This window comes from Phodopus roborovskii, unplaced genomic scaffold, assembly GCF_943737965.1.
Source record: "Phodopus roborovskii unplaced genomic scaffold, PHOROB, whole genome shotgun sequence".
Taxonomy (NCBI): Eukaryota; Metazoa; Chordata; class Mammalia; order Rodentia; family Cricetidae; genus Phodopus; species Phodopus roborovskii.
The window spans coordinates 14,498,653-14,517,667 of NW_026125397.1; the positions used below are offsets into that span (position 1 = coordinate 14,498,653).

At 37.4% G+C, this 19,015-nt stretch overlaps 1 protein-coding gene across 1 annotated transcript; it reads left to right on the plus strand.

The window, feature by feature from the left end:
* Positions 1-1,580: 1,580 nt before the first annotated feature.
* On the plus strand, positions 1,581-19,015 carry Serinc1 (serine incorporator 1). Its single transcript, XM_051175505.1, has 10 exons — positions 1,581-1,691; positions 5,746-5,907; positions 9,774-9,943; positions 10,857-10,936; positions 11,180-11,317; positions 11,877-12,046; positions 12,134-12,224; positions 15,611-15,755; positions 15,860-16,090; positions 17,514-19,015. The coding sequence occupies exons 1-10, from the start codon at positions 1,653-1,655 to the stop codon at positions 17,647-17,649; spliced, it is 1,362 nt and encodes a 453-aa protein (XP_051031462.1). The 5' UTR covers positions 1,581-1,652; the 3' UTR covers positions 17,650-19,015.

The window sequence follows — 19,015 nt, forward strand, 5'->3', positions numbered from 1 at the left end:
AAATAGCCTGCATTGATTGTCTATGGACTCCTGTATGTGGTGCTAGCATTTGCATTTCTAAGAACATGTGTCATATCGCTTAACCCTCGCGATTCTATACAGTTAATTTTCATAGCTGTGTAATCCTAATGAAGATGCTGAGATTTTGTGGAATCAAGTATCTTACTAATGGTTGCTTGGTTTTCCTCCTTTCCTCCCTCCCTTCGTTTTGTTGTTGTTGTTGCAGTGACCAAATACTCTCACTAAAAAACTCAGGAAGAAAGGGCTTATGTTTAGGTTACAGCTCCAGGCTATGGCCTGTCATGGTTCTGTTCACAATTAAGCTCCTTATCTATTAGAATAATCAGGACGATCTCCCATAGGCTCGACCAGAGATGATTCTAGATTCTGTCAGGTTGAGAATACTCACTACAACAACTGGTGTCTTTACAGAGTTTAAAAGTAGGGTAAAAGAGAGTATAGAGATGACATTATCAATCAAAGGATGTACAAAGCAATAGTTTCTACCTGATAGCTATTTGTCTTGAAAATGGGGGCTCTATGTTCAGAACTCTGCTAACTACAATGGTCCCCATTGACGGTCGTCTCCCATGTGTATCTGCAATTACAAATGGAATCTCTGTATATTTAGTAGATAATTTTTTTTGTCCAGCTTGAATTTCCAAGTACTAGCAGGTTCATTTTAGAGACTTAAAAGTTTGACATGCTCAAAACACAGATTTTACTTTTGTTTGCAATTCCATCCCCTTTTTTGGGGGGGAGGTCTGTGTTAAACGTTGCAGCTCTGCCAGATTGCTAAGGGTTCACTCCACCTATGCATTTTTTTTTTTTTTTTGGTCAATCTTATGAGACATTTTCTTTTTTAATATTTGTAATAATGGGTCTTTCACACGGAATTTATTTCTGTGTGTCAAACCTCTTCTCGTAGACTATTTTCAAGGGCCAATTACCAAAACTAAGAAGCAACACTCTCCTAGCACACATATCAGTCATGCATAGATCAAAACGAGGATGTTAATCTTACTTCTGGGCAGCTGTACTATAATAAAGGACTTAACTAATTAAAATATTTTTCCAAGCCGTGTAAAATCTTAGTATAAAAAGAAGTCAAAATGTGCATGGACAGTAAACTGAGGATGGGGGGGATGGATAAAATATGGGTATGTATACACCAGCAAATCTTGTTCCATGAAGTGACTGCAAGCATAAAATGCACATGGAAATAGAAAACAAATGGGGAACACAAAGGGGAAATGAGATGGCTAAATCCCGAGAGGAACCCATCTCTCAAAAAGCGGAAAAGAGAACCGTTCTGAGCCCTGCTAACGTCCAAATTCAAGCAGATGCTGAGCAAGGGCCTTCCCTCGCGCAGTCTAATTTACTTGATTGAGCGGGTGCACTCTGCAAAGCCGCAAACCTATGGGCAGGACAGTTGCCGGGTGTCACCCGCAGGACGCCAGCCTCACCTCCCAGCGACGCGCGTGCGTCACTCCGCCCTAGTCTGAGAGGAAGTGACGCAGGGCCGAGGGGCGGGCCCCTCGTGCGCCGGAAGTGCCTGCCAGACAGTAAATAAGCCCAGAAAAGAACAGCGGTGGAGGAGCTGTCTCCATCTTGTCTGCAGCCGCCGGGCCAGCGATCGCGAGGCGGAGGCGATGGGGGCCGTGCTGGGACTGTGCTCCGTGGCGAGCTGGGTAAGGCGGGCCGGGGCCGGGGCGGGCGGGCCGGCCGGCGCTCCTCCGTCAGGGCCGGAGCCTGGTGGGGGCGAGGCCGGGCGGACGCGGGAGCCGCCCCGGCAGCCTGCGTCCTTCGGGGGTCGCCGCTGGCGTCAGCCTCCCGTCGCTGGCCCAGCTCCTCCTGCGGCGGCCCTCGGCCCCTTCCGTCGCTCCGAGCCCGGCCGCCTCGCGCTGCCGCACTGCCCTGCCCGGAGGCCTCTTTGTCCTGACGCGGCGCCGCCTCGGGGAAGTCGGGCCGGTTATTTGCAACAGCCTGACTGCGGTGTCGACGCAGTCATCTCGGGTTGTTTGTTTGTTTGTTTGTTTGTAATAAAGCAGTCTAAAACCTTCTTAGTGCCTTCTTCGGCTTTAGTGGCTTGAGTTCTCCTACTTCCAAATTGGTATTTTCTAGAAAAGCTGTTCGGCTCCGTGGTGCTAAATATTTTTTTTTTTTTTTTTTGACGTAAAACATGGGCGTGCAGCCTGAAAGTCGATGCTTTAGTAAGGGCATGTTGCGTTTTCGTTAGACAGTGAAACCATCTTTAGTATAGTGACAGGATTTCGTAACCCTAATGGCACAGACAATCCCATTCCCCAATAGACAGAACATTGGCAATGCAGTTTATAATAAAGACCTTCATCGCTTTGGGCGAGATATTTGGATTCAAATCTTAATCTTCAACCTTTGATTTCTAAGTTTAACCCATACAATTTTCTGACTAACCAACTGATTCCATTGTATGAACATTAACCCACGTGCTGGCTAATTTACATGCCTTGTCTCTTAATGGTTTAACTATAGCTTGAATTATAGATGCTTAATTTTTATCAAGTACTGGGTGCAAGTTCTTGCTCCCACAAGCTAGTCTGTCATATTTCTACTCGCAATTGGCTATGGAAACTTGACTGCAGAAATTAAGATTCCAGTGGAGTCTGTCGACCCTTTTGTGCAGAAGGCAACATTTAGTGCAATGAAAATTAATAAATAAGGGCCTGGAAAAATGATTCAGCTAGTGCTTGCTTCTTCTAGAATTCGGTGCTTCTGTAGTTTGGTTTTCAGCACCTGCATCCGGCAGTTCACAGCTGCCTGTAACTCCGTCTCTTCTGTTCTTACCTTGGCCTCCCTGAGAACATGGTACCATGTATGTATACATACACATACACAAGAATTGTAAGGAGTTATTGCCGGGCAGTGGTGGTGCACACCTTTAATTCCTGTACTCGGGAACCAGAACAGAAGCAGGCTCTTCTCTGTGAGATCTAGACGAGCCTGGTAACAAATCGAGTTCCAGGACAGCCAACCAGGGCTGTTACACAAAGAAACCCTTTTTCGACCTCCCCCCCCCAAAAATAATTGTAAATAGTTATAAAATTTTAACTTTTTTGATACGTTTAATTTGTAGTACTAGAATTAGTTTGATTGTATGTGGGCATAAAGCAGTTCTATTGATATCATAGAGCTGGAGGGATATGAATTCTCTAATTATTTTCCAATTCGGTTATGAGCACCAATTTTTGGTATCAAGGTCAATGTTTTATTTATTACCTTCTTTTAAGTTTTAAGTGTGTGTGTGTGTGTGTATTTTAAGTCAGAATGACTTTGGAGAAGACCATGGGATGAATTACATTACTGCTTCTACAACTTAGATTGCCACTTTTGTTCACTGAAAGAATGCCTTTCATAAACTGACACTGCCTTGCTGTCATCAGCAGCACACTGGAAAGGTAGCAACAGTATGCAGGGTTAAATCTGACAGAAGCTGCTTCCTGGTAACCAGCCGGTCTGAAGGTTCACGGTGTAGAACTGGAATTATCGCTTTTGTTTCATGTAATCCTCTCTTTTAATTACTGAATTTCAGTGCATATCTTAAGTAGAATCTGCCCTGTGATATATGAATCCATCTTTTTTACATTCCCAAGTTAATATGCTCATTTACCTGAGAGCTTTGATAAAGCAAAATTTTGCTCACATATTTCTATCGTTGAAATCATTAAATTATGTCAAGTAACTCATAATTTAAAGACTTGCGTTTTGAACAGATTTTTTTCTTGCTAAGTTAGTCAGATTTAATAACTGCTCCCTTCTTGTTTACAAAATAATTACAGAGCATTGTTAATGAACTAAAATAAAAGAAAGAAAATTACATGTAAAGATCTCTGGACAAATATTACCAGCCACTAATATACCTGTCTCTAATCTGAGGTCAGCATTGGTGCTTTGAATAGAATTTTTTTATAATTAGATATTGTTAAAAAAAATCACAACCACTTCTTTACCCAAAATAGTTAATGTAAATAATTAAGGAGATTTCATGCCAACCTCTGATTCATTTTTATTTTGTAGTGCGATGACTTTTTGTGGTTGCTAAGAGACAGGACAGTTTAGTGAGACTTGTCAGCTTTAACTTTATAATGAAATGATCTAGTTTTCCATTTCCAGGAGAAAGCTCGGGTAAGGCTGTTGGTATACCCAGAGAAAACTTGCAGCTCCCGTCTGCATAGGATGCCTATATTTGGGGAGCTCAGTGCTAAAGTGCCACACTCTGCATATGAAGTCTGCTTTTGTGTAGTTAGTATGTTATCAGCACCACTTGATGTTCATCTGTCTTATTTTCTTCAGTTTTGTCTTTCTGAGTTTTGCATCTTTTATTTCTGTCTCCCAGTGTTGGCTAAGATCCTCAATGTAAATGTGAAAACCCATGCTTGCTTTGTTTTAGATAGTAGAAAAAAAATGTATTCAATTAAAATAGAGATAAGAGTGTTAAGTATTTTGTAAAATTCCTTTTTTCAAGACAAGAATACTTTATTCCAACTTCTATTTGCTGAGGGTATTGAATTTCATCCAGTAGCTTTTCTTCATTTATTGAGATGACCAAATTGACATTTTTCATTAGTTTGTTGATACAGTGAAATGAATTGGTTTTAAAAGTTGAGCTATACTTTTGACCCAAACTAAAATTTGGTCACTATATTCTATTCCTTTTATATTTCTGCTTGTTGTGCTAAAAGCAACAGATTAATATCATCCTGATAAACATAGAAATTATTAAATAGGCTCTTGACCAGAAGAGCTTAATGTGTATAGGCATTAATAAGGAATATCGCAAAAAGGCAAAGTTTAGGTATTCTTACAAGGGTTGGCCATAACCTGGACTGAACCCTGTAAGTCAGACTTCAAACCAAGGACTTACTAGCAAGCTAACTGGGAGGGGTCGCATTTATAAAGGTCTTTTAATGCGACTGTCATGCATACTTCACACACTCAACGCAGAAGAGGTTAACTAGATCATGGAAAGGCTCGGTATGGAAGGTAATTTAAAAGAACCCCATTAAATATTTGGAGATTTAAAAGAGATACATCAACCACTAAAACAGAAGACTAATGAATCTGAAGCCATGGTGATAGAAATGATCCAACATAAAAAGGATGTTTAAAAAGAGGGATCAGTGCTTTGGGACACTTCCTAGTTTAGTGTAGCGTTGACTAGAGATAGTTAGCTAGTTAGATAATTGTTAAGCAGTTGTTCACTTAGCCTTAAAAAAAAAAAAAAAACTGTTCTTGTTTTGTTGCTATAAACAGAAGGTGGAAGAGGAAAAAAATAAGAACACAACACAGATTTCCTTTGGTGTTGTGATGGCTGTTATTTCCCCCACCCAGTTCTGTTCCCTCCATCTTCTTAGTTTGAAAATTCCCAGAATTTTATGGCTGTACTCTTATCTGGGAGGCAGGGGCTGGAGGTGAGCTCAGTAGCTATGCTGTTTATGCTTATTTCTTAGCTAAATCTTGGTTGCTGTTGGTTATTTCCCTTGTTTTTAAATAATTTTACTTGGCGTAGAGGTCAAAGACTTTTTATTGTTTGACCTCAAGTGCCATCTTTGCCCTTTGGTTTTAGAGCACATAGATAATGTATGTGAACCAGATGCTTTTAACCTTTTTAATTAATGTCGTCGTTTCTCTCCTTTTCAGCAGATAGCATGTACATTTTTATTGAACCATTTTTGAACTATGCTGATCTTTCCTATTTTTTCTCAGATACCATGTTTGTGTGGCAGCGCCCCATGCTTGCTGTGCCGATGCTGCCCTAGTGGAAACAACTCCACTGTGACCAGGCTGATCTATGCACTTTTCTTGCTTGTTGGAGTATTTGTAGCTTGTGTGATGTTAATACCAGGGATGGAAGAACAACTGAATAAGGTCAGTCTTTTGTTTACTATTGAAGAACTGAAATGTAGAATAGACCTAAACTACTTCTGGGCACTAAGAAGAAAGTAATACAAAAATACAGTACTATGTAATTCTAGTTTTAGTAGCTCATATTGTCTTAGGAAAGACATTATGAGGTAGCTTGTTCAGTTCTGTGATGGTAGCACAGAAAATGCTCTTTGGCAGTTTCTACAGTTTTTGGTTTCCCACCAGAGCTCGGTGGTAGATTCCATTACTGAAGACACCACATACTATAGTCTCAGGGCATAAAGAAATGAGCTGGCAGTGGTCTGACTGCCTCCTTCTTGTTGAAGCCTTCACCCATACCAGAAGGTGCTGTGGAGGCCTCTGGGGAAGAATGGTCTTCCCTTCTTCCAGTGCCAAGCCTGTTAGAGATGACAAGTTGCTTTGTGATTCCACTGCACTGGAAGGAATTGACATCTGGTATTGCAAACTCTTTTACTGTACACCTCATGGAAAGCATGTGACCAGAGTATCGGGCCTATTGGGGATTCTACTGCTCTTGTTTTATACTAAATAGACTACCCATCAAATTTCCTTCTAAGTAACTTTTCTTCAAACCTATAGATGAGTGATGTCAGCTTTGGTCAGGGAAGCTTGTTTTTTATATGGATGCCTACAGAGTGTCTGTAGTACCTGCAGAGGTTCATAAACTAGTCAGAGTGTTGAAAATACCTGAAGATTGAATGTTCAGCCATAAATGGGTTATCTATGTCACTGTTTGCAAGGCTCAGTGAACATTGCTTAAGTAGGGACAGAAAGAATGTAAGGGCCATAGGAAAATGAAGAGTGGCATCAAATCCCAACTTTCAGGCATAACATAACCATTCTGCTTGCAAGCTCACAGCATCTGGGTGTGCATAGAATGTGTGCAAAATTGGACCCAATAACATCCAGTGATGGAGAAAGGAGGAGCTCACAAGATTCTGCCTTTTCTTGGAATTCACATGCTGTTAGTAGTTTCCGGAGCAGGGAAAGGTAGTTTCTTCTGTAATGTAGCCAGTGTTAAGATGCTTATCCTGTAAAGAACCCTTAGATGCTTCTGGAAGTAACTGTAATGAAATCCATTGGGTCAAAGAAAAAAAAAATCAAAAGATAGGAAAGTAGAAAGGTGCAAATAGGACTTGACAGGGACCAACCATCAGGAAGCCAAGGGAGACAAGAGTGTGATGGGATGAATATGATAGAATACATTGTATATATGAAAATGTCGTGTTGAAAGCACATACGTATGTATATATTAATGAAACTAACTGTACCTTGGTAATATCACTGTAATTAGAAAGTGGACTGTATGTGTGTTGTTTCCTTTTGTTCCCGAAGTGACATTTAAAAATAAGTAAAACTTTAGTACAGTGCCTGAAAATGAGGAAGCAGTAATGACTAGGAAAGATCTTGAGTAGGTTATGTCTGAAGATTAACCTTATAAAGACAGAAGTCAAGTGCTTAAATATAGAAGCTATTGCAGTGAGGAAAAAGCCATCAAGTAAATTTTGTCAGTGTCGTAGTGACTGAGCCTAGGTGGCATTCAAGTATTGGTAGTTCTAGAATTTCATCATCAGGTTCTAGTTCTTGGAAACTAGGGGGAAGTGCTGGTCTTAACCCAGAAACAAGGGCTGGCGATTCCATGCTTGCTGCTCCTCGGAGGACCAGAATTTGTTTCCTAGCATCCATTGTTGGGTGGCCCACGGCTGCCTGAACTTCAGCTCCCAGAGATCTGATGGCCTTCTTTTGGCCTCTGGAGATACATGTAGTCATGAGCATATATACATACACAGATACATAATCAAAAATCAGTCTTTGAGAAAATGGAAATAAAGTCATTTTCAGTCCCCACCCCCCTTGGGTGAGTTGGCTAATGGGAGCAGGAGGGAATATATAGTTTGTGACATGATGACTTGAGGTTACCGAATCATATACTTGTGTGTATGTAATTCAGTCTGCCAAAATAGTAATATTACAAAAAAGGTGGTTGAACAGAAATGTCTGCCTTATGTGTTTGGTTGTGGGATATTGAAATAAGGGTGCTGAGAAGTTGGCTTCCAGGGAGGATCTTTTGTTTGCAGTTGGCCATCTTGCATTTCCATGCTGTAAAGCAAAAAGTAGCATACTGTAAGAGCTTTTCGTATAAAGGTGCAAATCTTTTAATGAAGGGTGAACTTGATGATCTAATTCTTTCCCCTTCCTAATCTTGTTCTATTAAGGATCAGAGTTACAAGATAGGAATATTGGGGCCAGTTAGATGACTTGGTGGGTATGGCTAAATGTACTTGCTACCAAGCTCAGTGAACTAACTGAGTTCCATCCCAGGAACCCACATGATGGAAAGAGAAAACCAGCTAATTCCCTTGAGTTTCATCTGATCTCCAAAAGTGTACTATGGCATATGTACATCTATAATAAATACACTTTACATGTATGAATTTCGGGCAGAGGTTATAGAGTCTGAACCCTGTACATCTATGAGGAAATAGAACACATTAGTTGAGATCAGAGTGAGCACGTTTTGAGAGCTGGAGGTGGAGATCCTGGCAGCATGTGCTGTGGAAACCCAGTCAGGGTTAGCTTTGCGGAGCTCATTCAGCAGCTTTTCAGGGAGCTGACAGAGAGGAGACAGCACTGGGGGAAGGAGTGAGGAAAACCACAAACATACAGGATTCAGACAGAATTGTCAGGAAGACTGATAAAAAACGGATACCTAAAATTCAATAGATTTGGTATACTGGGACTAGGTGTGGGAGAAATAGTTTATTCTTATACATAATAACATGTGCAGTGTTAAATAATACTGACACTCAACTCACAAAAGTTCCTTGTTTGCATTCTGATTTCACTGTGACTTTGTGTGTGAGTGTATGTTGGTGGAGATCAAGCCCAGGACCTTACCTGTGTTGTGTGGGAAGGGCTCTATTTACTACACCTCTCCTCCCCTACCCAGTTACCTTTCTGAAAAGGTCACTGCTATTTCTCAAGATTCTCAGTTAAGATATGAATACATTGTCAGCTCAAGTTAAGCCAATAATCTAACCTTGCCCAGCCTAGACACAGGGATGTAGGGGTGGAGAGGTGCCTTGGTCCTGCCTCAACTAGATGATGGTACAGATTTAGACTTTTTAGGGGAAGCCTTACCCTCTCCGTGGAGCAGATGGGGGGGGGGGGGAAGGGGGGAGGGTGAGAGGAGAGGAGGAAAGGGGAACTGGGATTGGAATGTAGAAAACAAATTAATTTTAAAAAGTGTAAAAAAAATAGAAAATATTAAAAAGTCAGTAATCTACTTATGATCAGAAATAGCTCTTAAAGGTCATACTCAAAATGGATTTAAATAGCCTTTTTTATTCTCTACAGCCTTAGAAATGACTGTTTTATGTAATTTAAGGTTTTATTAATTTCTTCCCACTTACTTTCCATATGTGATATGTACTTAGAGTAGAATGCAAGTCTACAGTATTCTGTAAATATGTCCATTTTGGTTTTTATGTAACATTCAGATACACATTTAAAGAATTAAAATACATTGTCTGCTCAAAATAATCATCCAGCTTAGATGTGGCCATTGTTAGTTTATTTATTATTTGCTCATTTGGAAGTTTGAATTTTATTTATTTATTTTGTAGCCCACCTGGTTTGGACCTATGTGTAGACCAGGCTGACCTCAAAATCATGGAGCTCTGCCTACTTTTGCTTCCCATAGTGCTGGGAATGCACCCCCCCTCCATTAAAATGCAGCAGGGCAATTTTGAGTATATATACTTTTGTGGCTTGTAAAGCAGATTACAGTTTACATGGAACTTTGAGTTCATGAAAGTACTGATCATAAACCCATTTTGTTTTCCTAGATTCCTGGGTTCTGTGAAAATGAGAAAGGCGTTGTTCCTTGTAATATTCTGGTTGGCTACAAAGCTGTGTATCGCTTATGCTTTGGCTTGGCCATGTTCTACCTTCTCCTGTCTTTACTAATGATCAAAGTGAAAAGCAGCAGTGATCCTAGAGCCTCTGTCCACAATGGGTAAGCCTTGAGTCACGTGAGAGCAGAGTCTAGAGGGCCTTTTTCCCTCCTGGCAGTTTTGAATTTATCCAAAGAATTTCAGAGCGGAATCATCTTGACCATGAAAAGGTTTTAAGAACTCTGGTTGATTTTACTGGAGAGTCTTGTTTGGATCATCACCTCTGATGTTGTATTTTAATTTCAAAGGAAGATGTATATACACGATTGAAGGAAGAGGCACTCTTGCCCCTTCTTTTAGCTTTTGGTGACCTGGTCCTATGTCATAGAACTCTCAATTCCCTAGATCTACAGAGCAGCCAAATGGGAAGAACTTCATTCCTGAACAGGCACTGAGTTTCTAAATGATTGTTTTCACAGCCCAGAAAGAAACAGTGCTAATCAGTCTCCTTTAATATCGAATACATCTTCTTGTAGATAATTTGAATTTTTGAATTTTGTCTATTTCTTCCTATAAACTAATTTTTTCTTAATGTTTTATTGCTTATTTGTCAACATGCTATATCAAAGATTGAATAAAAATGTACTATTACATTAATAAAAATATTCTGTAATAGGTTCTTACCATTGTAGTTATTGGCTGTCTTAAATTATGGTTCAGAATATATGCATTTGTCATAATTTATTAAACCTATTCATTTTATGAAATGAAATTTTACTTTATATATTCACATGTTATCCAGCTCAGTCCTTTGGAATGAAGCCATTATTCTCAAAGGAATTGGTGACACATTTTTCTTAAGATCATCTTTACTCTTTACAATAGTCTATGTGGTGGTCTTTTTTGTTTGTTTGTTTTGTATATACTTATTATATAAGCATGCATTGTGTATATTCTAACTGTTCTTTAAGTGGTTCTGAAAAGATTTACCATTGGAGTTATTCATTGGGTAATTTTCATTTCTTTCTGTCTTAGATTCTGGTTCTTTAAATTTGCTACAGCAGTCGCAATTGTTGTTGGAGCTTTCTTCATTCCAGAAGGCACTTTTACAACTGGTGAGGATTTTCTTTTAAATTCTGTGATGATATTTTTGGTTGTTTGCTTATTATTGTAGGATGCCACAGTAACTGCTACCTGGAGTGGTCATTCTTTTACTGTTTGGTTTTTCTTTTTTTCCCAGTTGCAAAACAAGTTTCCATACACTTTTGTTTTCCCTTTTTGTATCAAGATGATTGAAAAATAATAATAAAACTAAAGCAGTCATTCCTTCGCTTCATAGACATTATTTTTCCTTTCAGTGTGGTTTTATGTAGGCATGGCAGGTGCCTTTTGCTTCATCCTCATACAATTGGTCTTGCTTATTGATTTTGCCCATTCTTGGAATGAATCATGGGTTGAAAAAATGGAAGAAGGGAACTCAAGGTGTTGGTATGCAGGTAAGCTTTTATTTCATAGAGTGTCCTCAATAGTAAACATTGATAAGAACAGATGGGTTGCAGGGAAATCTTAGGATTTTTGTGTCCTAATTTCCTATAAAGAGGTTTTTAATTTATGACTGCTGTATCAACAACTTGTTGAAAGTTTTGTAACTTACTAACTAGCACTATATCTGGGGACTAGTAAGGAAACCAAAAGATCCTTGAATAGCCAGAATGATGTTCAGGGACCATTGCTTAAAGCATATATTTTTTGCAGCCAAATTTTCCAGTACATTAAAAGTAAAATTTTAAAGGAAAAACTACTAGAAATAAATTTATAATTGTGTTAATTCATCAGCAGCAATAAACAGAAAAAAACAAAAACTTTGGAACGCTTTGTAAAAATATAAAGGGTACCTAGTGCCTAAGGGGATTTCTGTGGTGGTATAATTATAATAGCAAGCTTGAGTTGTTTAGTTATGTAAAATACAAATAAATTATTTAAAAACAAGTGCCATGATGAATTTTTAATACTTTTATTTAAAAATCTAATAATACAATTGTACTTCTTTCCCAGCCCTGTTATCAGCTACGGCTCTGAATTATTTGCTGTCTTTAGTTGCCATCATCTTATTCTTTGTCTACTACACTCACCCAGCTGGTTGCTCAGAGAATAAGGCATTCATCAGTGTCAACATGCTCCTCTGCATCGGGGCTTCTGTAATGTCTATACTGCCCAAGATCCAGGTGCGTGCTTCCTAGCACTCAGGGTCTAACTTTTCATCAATCGGAATGTCACATATTTATTTGCATTACTTAATATTCTGTTTGTAGGAATCACAACCAAGATCTGGCTTGTTGCAGTCTTCAGTAATTACAGTCTACACAATGTATTTGACATGGTCTGCTATGACCAATGAACCAGGTATGTTTTATTTATTATGAGTCTTACAGTATTGACTTTTTTATTCAAAGCTGGTCATTTTAAGGGAGGAAGTTACTTAATTAGGCTGGTAGAGGAGTAGAACATGTAAGTAGTACTACTTCACTTTAAGCTATTGCTGTTTTTCTTTTCATTTAGTTTCTTCCTTCAATAACAAAATGATGTGGTTCTAAGAAATAATGAAAAAATACATACTTAACAGTTTGAGTGTGTAAGATAGTTGTAAGTTGTATATAGGAAGAAATAAAGTATTCCACTTTTTTGTGTTTTGTTTGAGACAGAGATTCACTTTGTAGGTAAGGCTGACCATGTCCTCTTGGGAACCCTCATGCCTCAGCCTCCAAAGTGCTGGGTATGAACCACTTTAAGTGCTTTTTTAGTTGCAAATTTAATTGTAACATTTTCACGCTCTTTTTGTAACTGTCTTGGAATAGATAACTGGCTTTGTAATGAATCTTTGTACTTGAGTCATAGTGAATTTTCCTGGGAAATAAAAACCTGTATGTTCTTAAGGGACAAAGAAATAACAATTTTTAGAAAATAATTTCTTCTTGTAAAATCATATTTGTATAACATAAGTTCTCTGACTCATCAAACTGTTTACAAACTCATTAAATATTTTTTAGTTGTTATAGAGACAGGGATCTTAGTGTATAAAGAATCCACTTCTTCTACCCCAAAATAAGTAGTTTTAAAATATCACTAATGATTTGCTTGAGAATTTAGCCTTATGTAGTTTTCAGCAATAAAGTGGAGATTGGAGATTTGGAATTGTTGGAATTAAAAGTGAGTATACATTGGGCACTTAAGTGTATACTTATCCTTTCAAAATGGCAAAAGAAATTGACAGAAAAAGCAGCATACTGTGGGTTAAAAGATCTGCATTGTATTTCTTTTCTTTTTACAAGATGGATTTTATTTCCTTGATTATTATGAGGGTAATTGGTTGTAAATGTGGACTTAAGTTATAGGTAAGCCCAATGCTTTAAGGCTGTAACTGAAGCTGTTTAGTTGAAAGCAATAATGCTTAGGGCACAGTTTCTGAGGGGTTGTATTTCAGCACAACATCCTTCCTCTCTAACTTACAAGAGTAAATGCAGTGGAGTTCATTGAAAGAAAAATATATATTATTTGAAGCTATTGTGAATGGTGCTGTTTCCATGATTTCTTCCTCAGCCTGTTTGTCAGTGGCATTGTAGGAAGGCTACTGATTTCTTTCCCTCCCTCCCTCCCTCCCTTTCTTCTTTTTCTTTTTCGAGTTGATCTTGTATCAACTCACTTTGCTTAAAGTGTTTTTCAACTCTAGGAGATCCCTGGTAGAATTTTTAGGGTCACTTGTGTATATTATCATATCATTTGCAAATAATATGTTTGACTTCTTCCTTTTCAATTTGTATCTTTTTGACCTCTTTCAGTTGTCTTATTGCTCTAGCTAGAACTTCAGATACTATATTGAATAGATGTGGAAAAAGTGGGTAACATTAACAGGTTTTCATGTATTGAACCATCCCTGCATCTCTGGGATAAAGCTACTTGTAAATGATATTTTTGATGTGTTTCTTGGAGTCAGTTTCCAAGTATTTTATTGAATATTTTTGTGCCTATGTTCATAAGGGAAAATGGTGTATAATTGTAGAAGTTCTTTGTTGACTCTTTGTAGTTTAGATATCAGGGTAACTGGTCTCATAAAATGAACTGGGCAGTGTTTCTTCTGTTTCTATTTTCTCAAATAATTTGAGGAGTATTGGCATTACCTCTACTTTGATAGTAAGGTACAGTTCTGCACTAAAAAAAAAAAAAAAAAAAGTTTTTTTTTTTTTTTCTGTTAATAGAATTATAATGACAGCTTTTACTTCCTTGGAGGTTTAAAGTTTATTTTTGTTTATCTGATCTTAGATTTAATCTTGGTAAGTGGTACCTATAGAGAAAATTATCCATTTCTTTTAGATTATCCAAGTTGGTGGAATACAAGTTTTTAGTATGTCTTTATAATTCTCTGGATTTTGTTGTAGTCTTGTTATGTCTCCCTATTCTGATTTTGTTAATTTGGAAATACTTTTTTTTTTTGTTTTGTTTTTTCTTTAGCTAGTTTGGATAAGGGTTTGTCTATCTTAATTTTCTCAAAAAACTAACTCCTTGATTTATTCTTTGTTCTCCTTGCTTTTTAAAAAAAATTATTTCAGCCCTGTCTGATTATTTCTTACTGTCTACTCTTGGGCGTGCTTATTTTTCTTATAGAGCTTTCAGGTGTGTTGTTAAATTGTTATGCTAGTATGAGCTCTAATTCCTTTATATAGGCACCTAGTGCTATGAATTTTCCTCTTAGTATCCCTTTCATTGAGTCCCATAAGCTTGAGTATGTCATTTGATTGTAGAGTCTTTAACTTATTTGTCTTGACCCTTCCTTGAGTTTGTAAGCTTTATGCTGTTTCTTTTGTGGATAGCCATCTTTAATTCATAATGGTCTGATAAGATATAGGAAGGTATTACAATTTTCTTCTATCTGTTGAGAATTGCTTTGTATCCACGTATGTGGTTGCTTTTGGAAACAGTTTCATGAGGTGCAGAGAAGGTATATTCTTTTGTATTCTGTAAAAATCTATTAGGTTCAGAAGCCAGGTGTTGGGGGTGAACACCTTTAATCCCAGCATTCAGGCAGCAGATCTCTATGAGTTCGAGGCCAGCCTGGTCCAGGACAGGCTCCAAAACAATATAGAGAAACCCTGTCTTGAAAAACAAAACAAACAAAAAATAATAATCTGTAAGATTCATTTGGTTTGTAATGTTTGTTAGCTCCAGTTTTCACTGTTTAGTTTGTCTGGATGACTTACCCATCAGTTAGAGTGGGATGTTGAAGTCTTCCACCAATAGTGTATGAGGGTCAGTATGTGATTAAGCTGTAGTAGTGTTTCTTTTACAAACTTGGGTGTCCTTATGTTTGGGACATAGATGTTCAGAACTGAAATGCCATCTTGGTGAATTTTTCTGTGATGAGTATGTATTATCCTTCCCTATTACTTTTGGTTTGTAGTCTGTTTTGTTAGATATTAAAATGGTTACACCAATTTACATTGTATTTCTTAAATGTACTAACTTCAGGTAGTTTTTCTAAATTGTATTCATGTGTTGATCAAGATATTTTGGCTCTCATGAAGTTGGAAATAAAGTAATTTAAGTTTTTAAACAGTTCTCAAAAATAGGTAGGAAAACCTCATTAAGTCTTTGTATTAATATATACAAATTATGTTCAAGTATGTCATTGGCTTTGTGTCTCTTGTAATCAACCCTTTTTGAGGTTCCAAGGGTTAAATACGTCCTAATTTTTTATATTATTCTAACATTTAATTTGACATTAATGTCTTTTATAGAAACAAATTGCAATCCAAGTCTACTAAGTATCATTGGCTTCAATACCACAAGCCCTGTCCCAAAGGATGGGCAGTCTGTCCAGTGGTGGCATCCCCAAGGAATTATAGGACTAGTTCTCTTCCTACTGTGTGTGTTTTACTCAAGGTAAGAGAGGGTATGCAATCTACTTTTATAAGAAGTATACTTATGTAGGTTAAGGAAATATTTATTTTAAAAAGTTGTTTCTTTCCTTGACTTTTTTCATGCAGCATCCGTACTTCCAACAATAGTCAGGTTAATAAGCTGACTCTAACAAGTGATGAGTCAACACTGATAGACGATGGGAATGCCAGAAGTGATGGGTCCCTAGAAGATGGAGATGATGTTCACCGAGCTGTAGATAATGAGAGGGATGGCGTCACTTACAGTTACTCCTTCTTTCACTTCATGCTCTTCCTGGCTTCACTTTATATCATGATGACCCTCACCAACTGGTACAGGTACTTACATTTCACGTTAACTTCAGGTGATTTGGGTGGACTTTTCATTACTCTTGTGAAAATACATGCTGTAAGTCCTTCGTACCTGGTGCGTGAAGGCCAGAGATGGAACTCAGGTTCCTCAGGTCCTGCAGAACACTGCTATAGAGTAGGCTAGCTTGTCAGAGAGTGCTGGTGCCTACCCTGTTTCTACCTTTACCCCACTGGCATGAGAAGCGAGTGGGTGCCTCCATATCTGCCTTACTAAAAATGTGGGTGCTGGGGTCAGAATCCAATCCTTGCATTTGCAAAGCAATACTTTTTAATACTCTGATGTATTTTAATGCTGTAAATTTATTCCTAGCACACTATAGTAATAGTATACAGTTTTAAAAACAATGGTTCTTTTAAAACTATCATTAAGTTGGGCTGGCAAGATAGATAACTCTAGTTAAGATCACTGGCTGCTTTTCTTAAAGGACCCAAATTTAATTTCTAGCACCCATACGAGATAATTTTTGTAACTCTAGTTCCAGGGGATCTGATAACCTTGTATAAACATGGGCACCATATGCCAAGACAATCACAGAGGTAAAACAATCATACACATAAAATATCAGATACAAGTTTCATATATAAGATATCTGAAAAATTTTGAATGCAAATACATTATGTGATTGGATTTTTAGTATTCTCTTAACTATGTTTATTATTTCTTCAAAATTAATTCATCAATACTTTCCTGATAAAAGATTCTGTGCAAGTTTGACACTTAGCCAATATGGTTGGCCAAGTGTGTTTTCAATAATTTTTAATGCGTGTCTTTAAATAGTATATAAGACTATTTATTGTACCAGCAAAAGATGGAGAAAAATATTATCCTTCCCTGATATTTTTGAGGCTAGTATTTACTCATTATTATGAAAATTTTTACCATATTATTAAACTACATCTTATTAAGTAAGCTAAGATATAAGTATCTCTCAGTAATTGATAATTTTTTAATATTTGCTATTAACTGATAGTAAAAGTTCATTTATAAAACATATGTATATTTCTATTTGTATACAAAAATCAGCCAACTTAAGGATATATTTCCTCCCCATCTGTCAAATTTGAGGAGAGGAAGTGGCATTAGCTGAGAAGGAGGCCCATAAACCTTTCAGTCTTTTCCTAATAGGTATATATTATTTACCCATATGCTCTTATTTAATAACGTAGAATTACATACAGTGTCACAGAACTATGCGAAAGATCTGCTTCAGAGTTCTGTGCTGTATTCATAGTAAGTTTTCTGACGGAAGACATGCCTGGCAGCAGGATGAGCTACGCACATTGTATCACAAACTCCACACAAAGGAAGCTTGAGAGAAGGGGCCTAGGAGCTTGATGGCTTAGTAACAGTCCATGCACCAAAGCAGTCACTTGTTTGCTCAAATTTTAGGTATGAGCCTTCCCGTGAGATGAAAAGCCAGTGGACAGCAGTCTGGGTGAAAATCTCTTCCAGCTGGATTGGCATCGTGCTGTACGTTTGGACACTGGTGGCACCACTTGTTCTGACGAATCGTGATTTTGACTGAATTGGACTTCTGGCATGAAAGTCCCACTTTGGTCATTGTTTATTTGACATTAACAGTATTCCCAAGTTTTGTAAAGTTGTATGTGTTGTTGTATAACTGTTTTTCTCTTGCATGAATTAGATTTACTCTGCCATTTTTTTCTACCTTCTTGCTAAGTGTATTGATGATATGGATTGCAAAGGGAGAATTTTGAATAAGGTATAAATTAGAAGAGATGGACACTGATAGGCATATCATCTACTCTGTACATATAAAATTAAAAGTGACAACAAGAATTGGTTTCAAAATTGTGCTAGACCTTATGCTATTTTAGAAACATAACTGTGGCTGCCTTCTGAAATACTTGGTGTGTTGCCTTACAGAGGACTACAAAGCAAATAGCTGTTCTAATATTATGTAAATACGTCACAAACTAGTGGTCTGAAAAATCCAAGTCACTTTAGGTTTGTCAGGATTTTCTCTTACTAGGTATAGAATGTTCATGTTCAATGGAAAAGAGTTAGGATGTGGAGGGAGGCTAAGGAACAGATACAAGCCTTCGCAGAAAGTCTCTGGTAGTGGGTTTTAAAGTAAATATTCTTAGAGCATAAGATCTTAGATCATGACTTTCTCTGTAAGAAAGGGTGGCCTTCTCCAATAAAATGGACATTGTTTGGTCTTTACAAACATATAGTTATGGATTTCATAGAGATGTTAGCAACCCTGAAACATTTATTGAAGTTTTAAAAAGGAAAATCATGTGTTAGAAAAGTTAAACATATGCAAATCTAAACTGGAAAACCTCCCACAGGACATGAAGTGTTAGGCTCTGGGTTAGGTACTTTAGATCTAGTTCAGCTCTGACTTTAAAAGTGAAGCTGAAGCACAGGCTCAACTAGCTCAAATAGCTAGTTAGTGGCAAAGTGCAGAAATTCTGTTTTCCCAAACTAGCCAATATTCAGACATAAAAACTTTTGTATCCAAAATGTGTTATTCACTTACTAACTCATTAATAGTAGATAATTTGTGTGATATGTATTGCTGCTGTTCAGCATGCTTTTTATCCAAACATGAAGGCCAGGACTATAATGAACCTGTTAGAATAGTCCACTTAACATTATATTACACTATACATTTAAACATTGCTTAAAATGTTTGTTATTTACTGCCATGTAGTTGATAGTCAACTTGATTTAGATAAAAATGCATATTTATGTGTAAATTAGTATTTAGTAAAGCTTAGTTTACATTTGCTTCTTCAAAAATATTTATTCTGCACATGGAATATAATAATTATTCTTAATTTTCCTAATTTGCTCTCTGTTAATATGTGTTTCACAGTTTTGAATGGCTGTTTTGTCTCTTAAATAAATGAATTCAGAGAAAA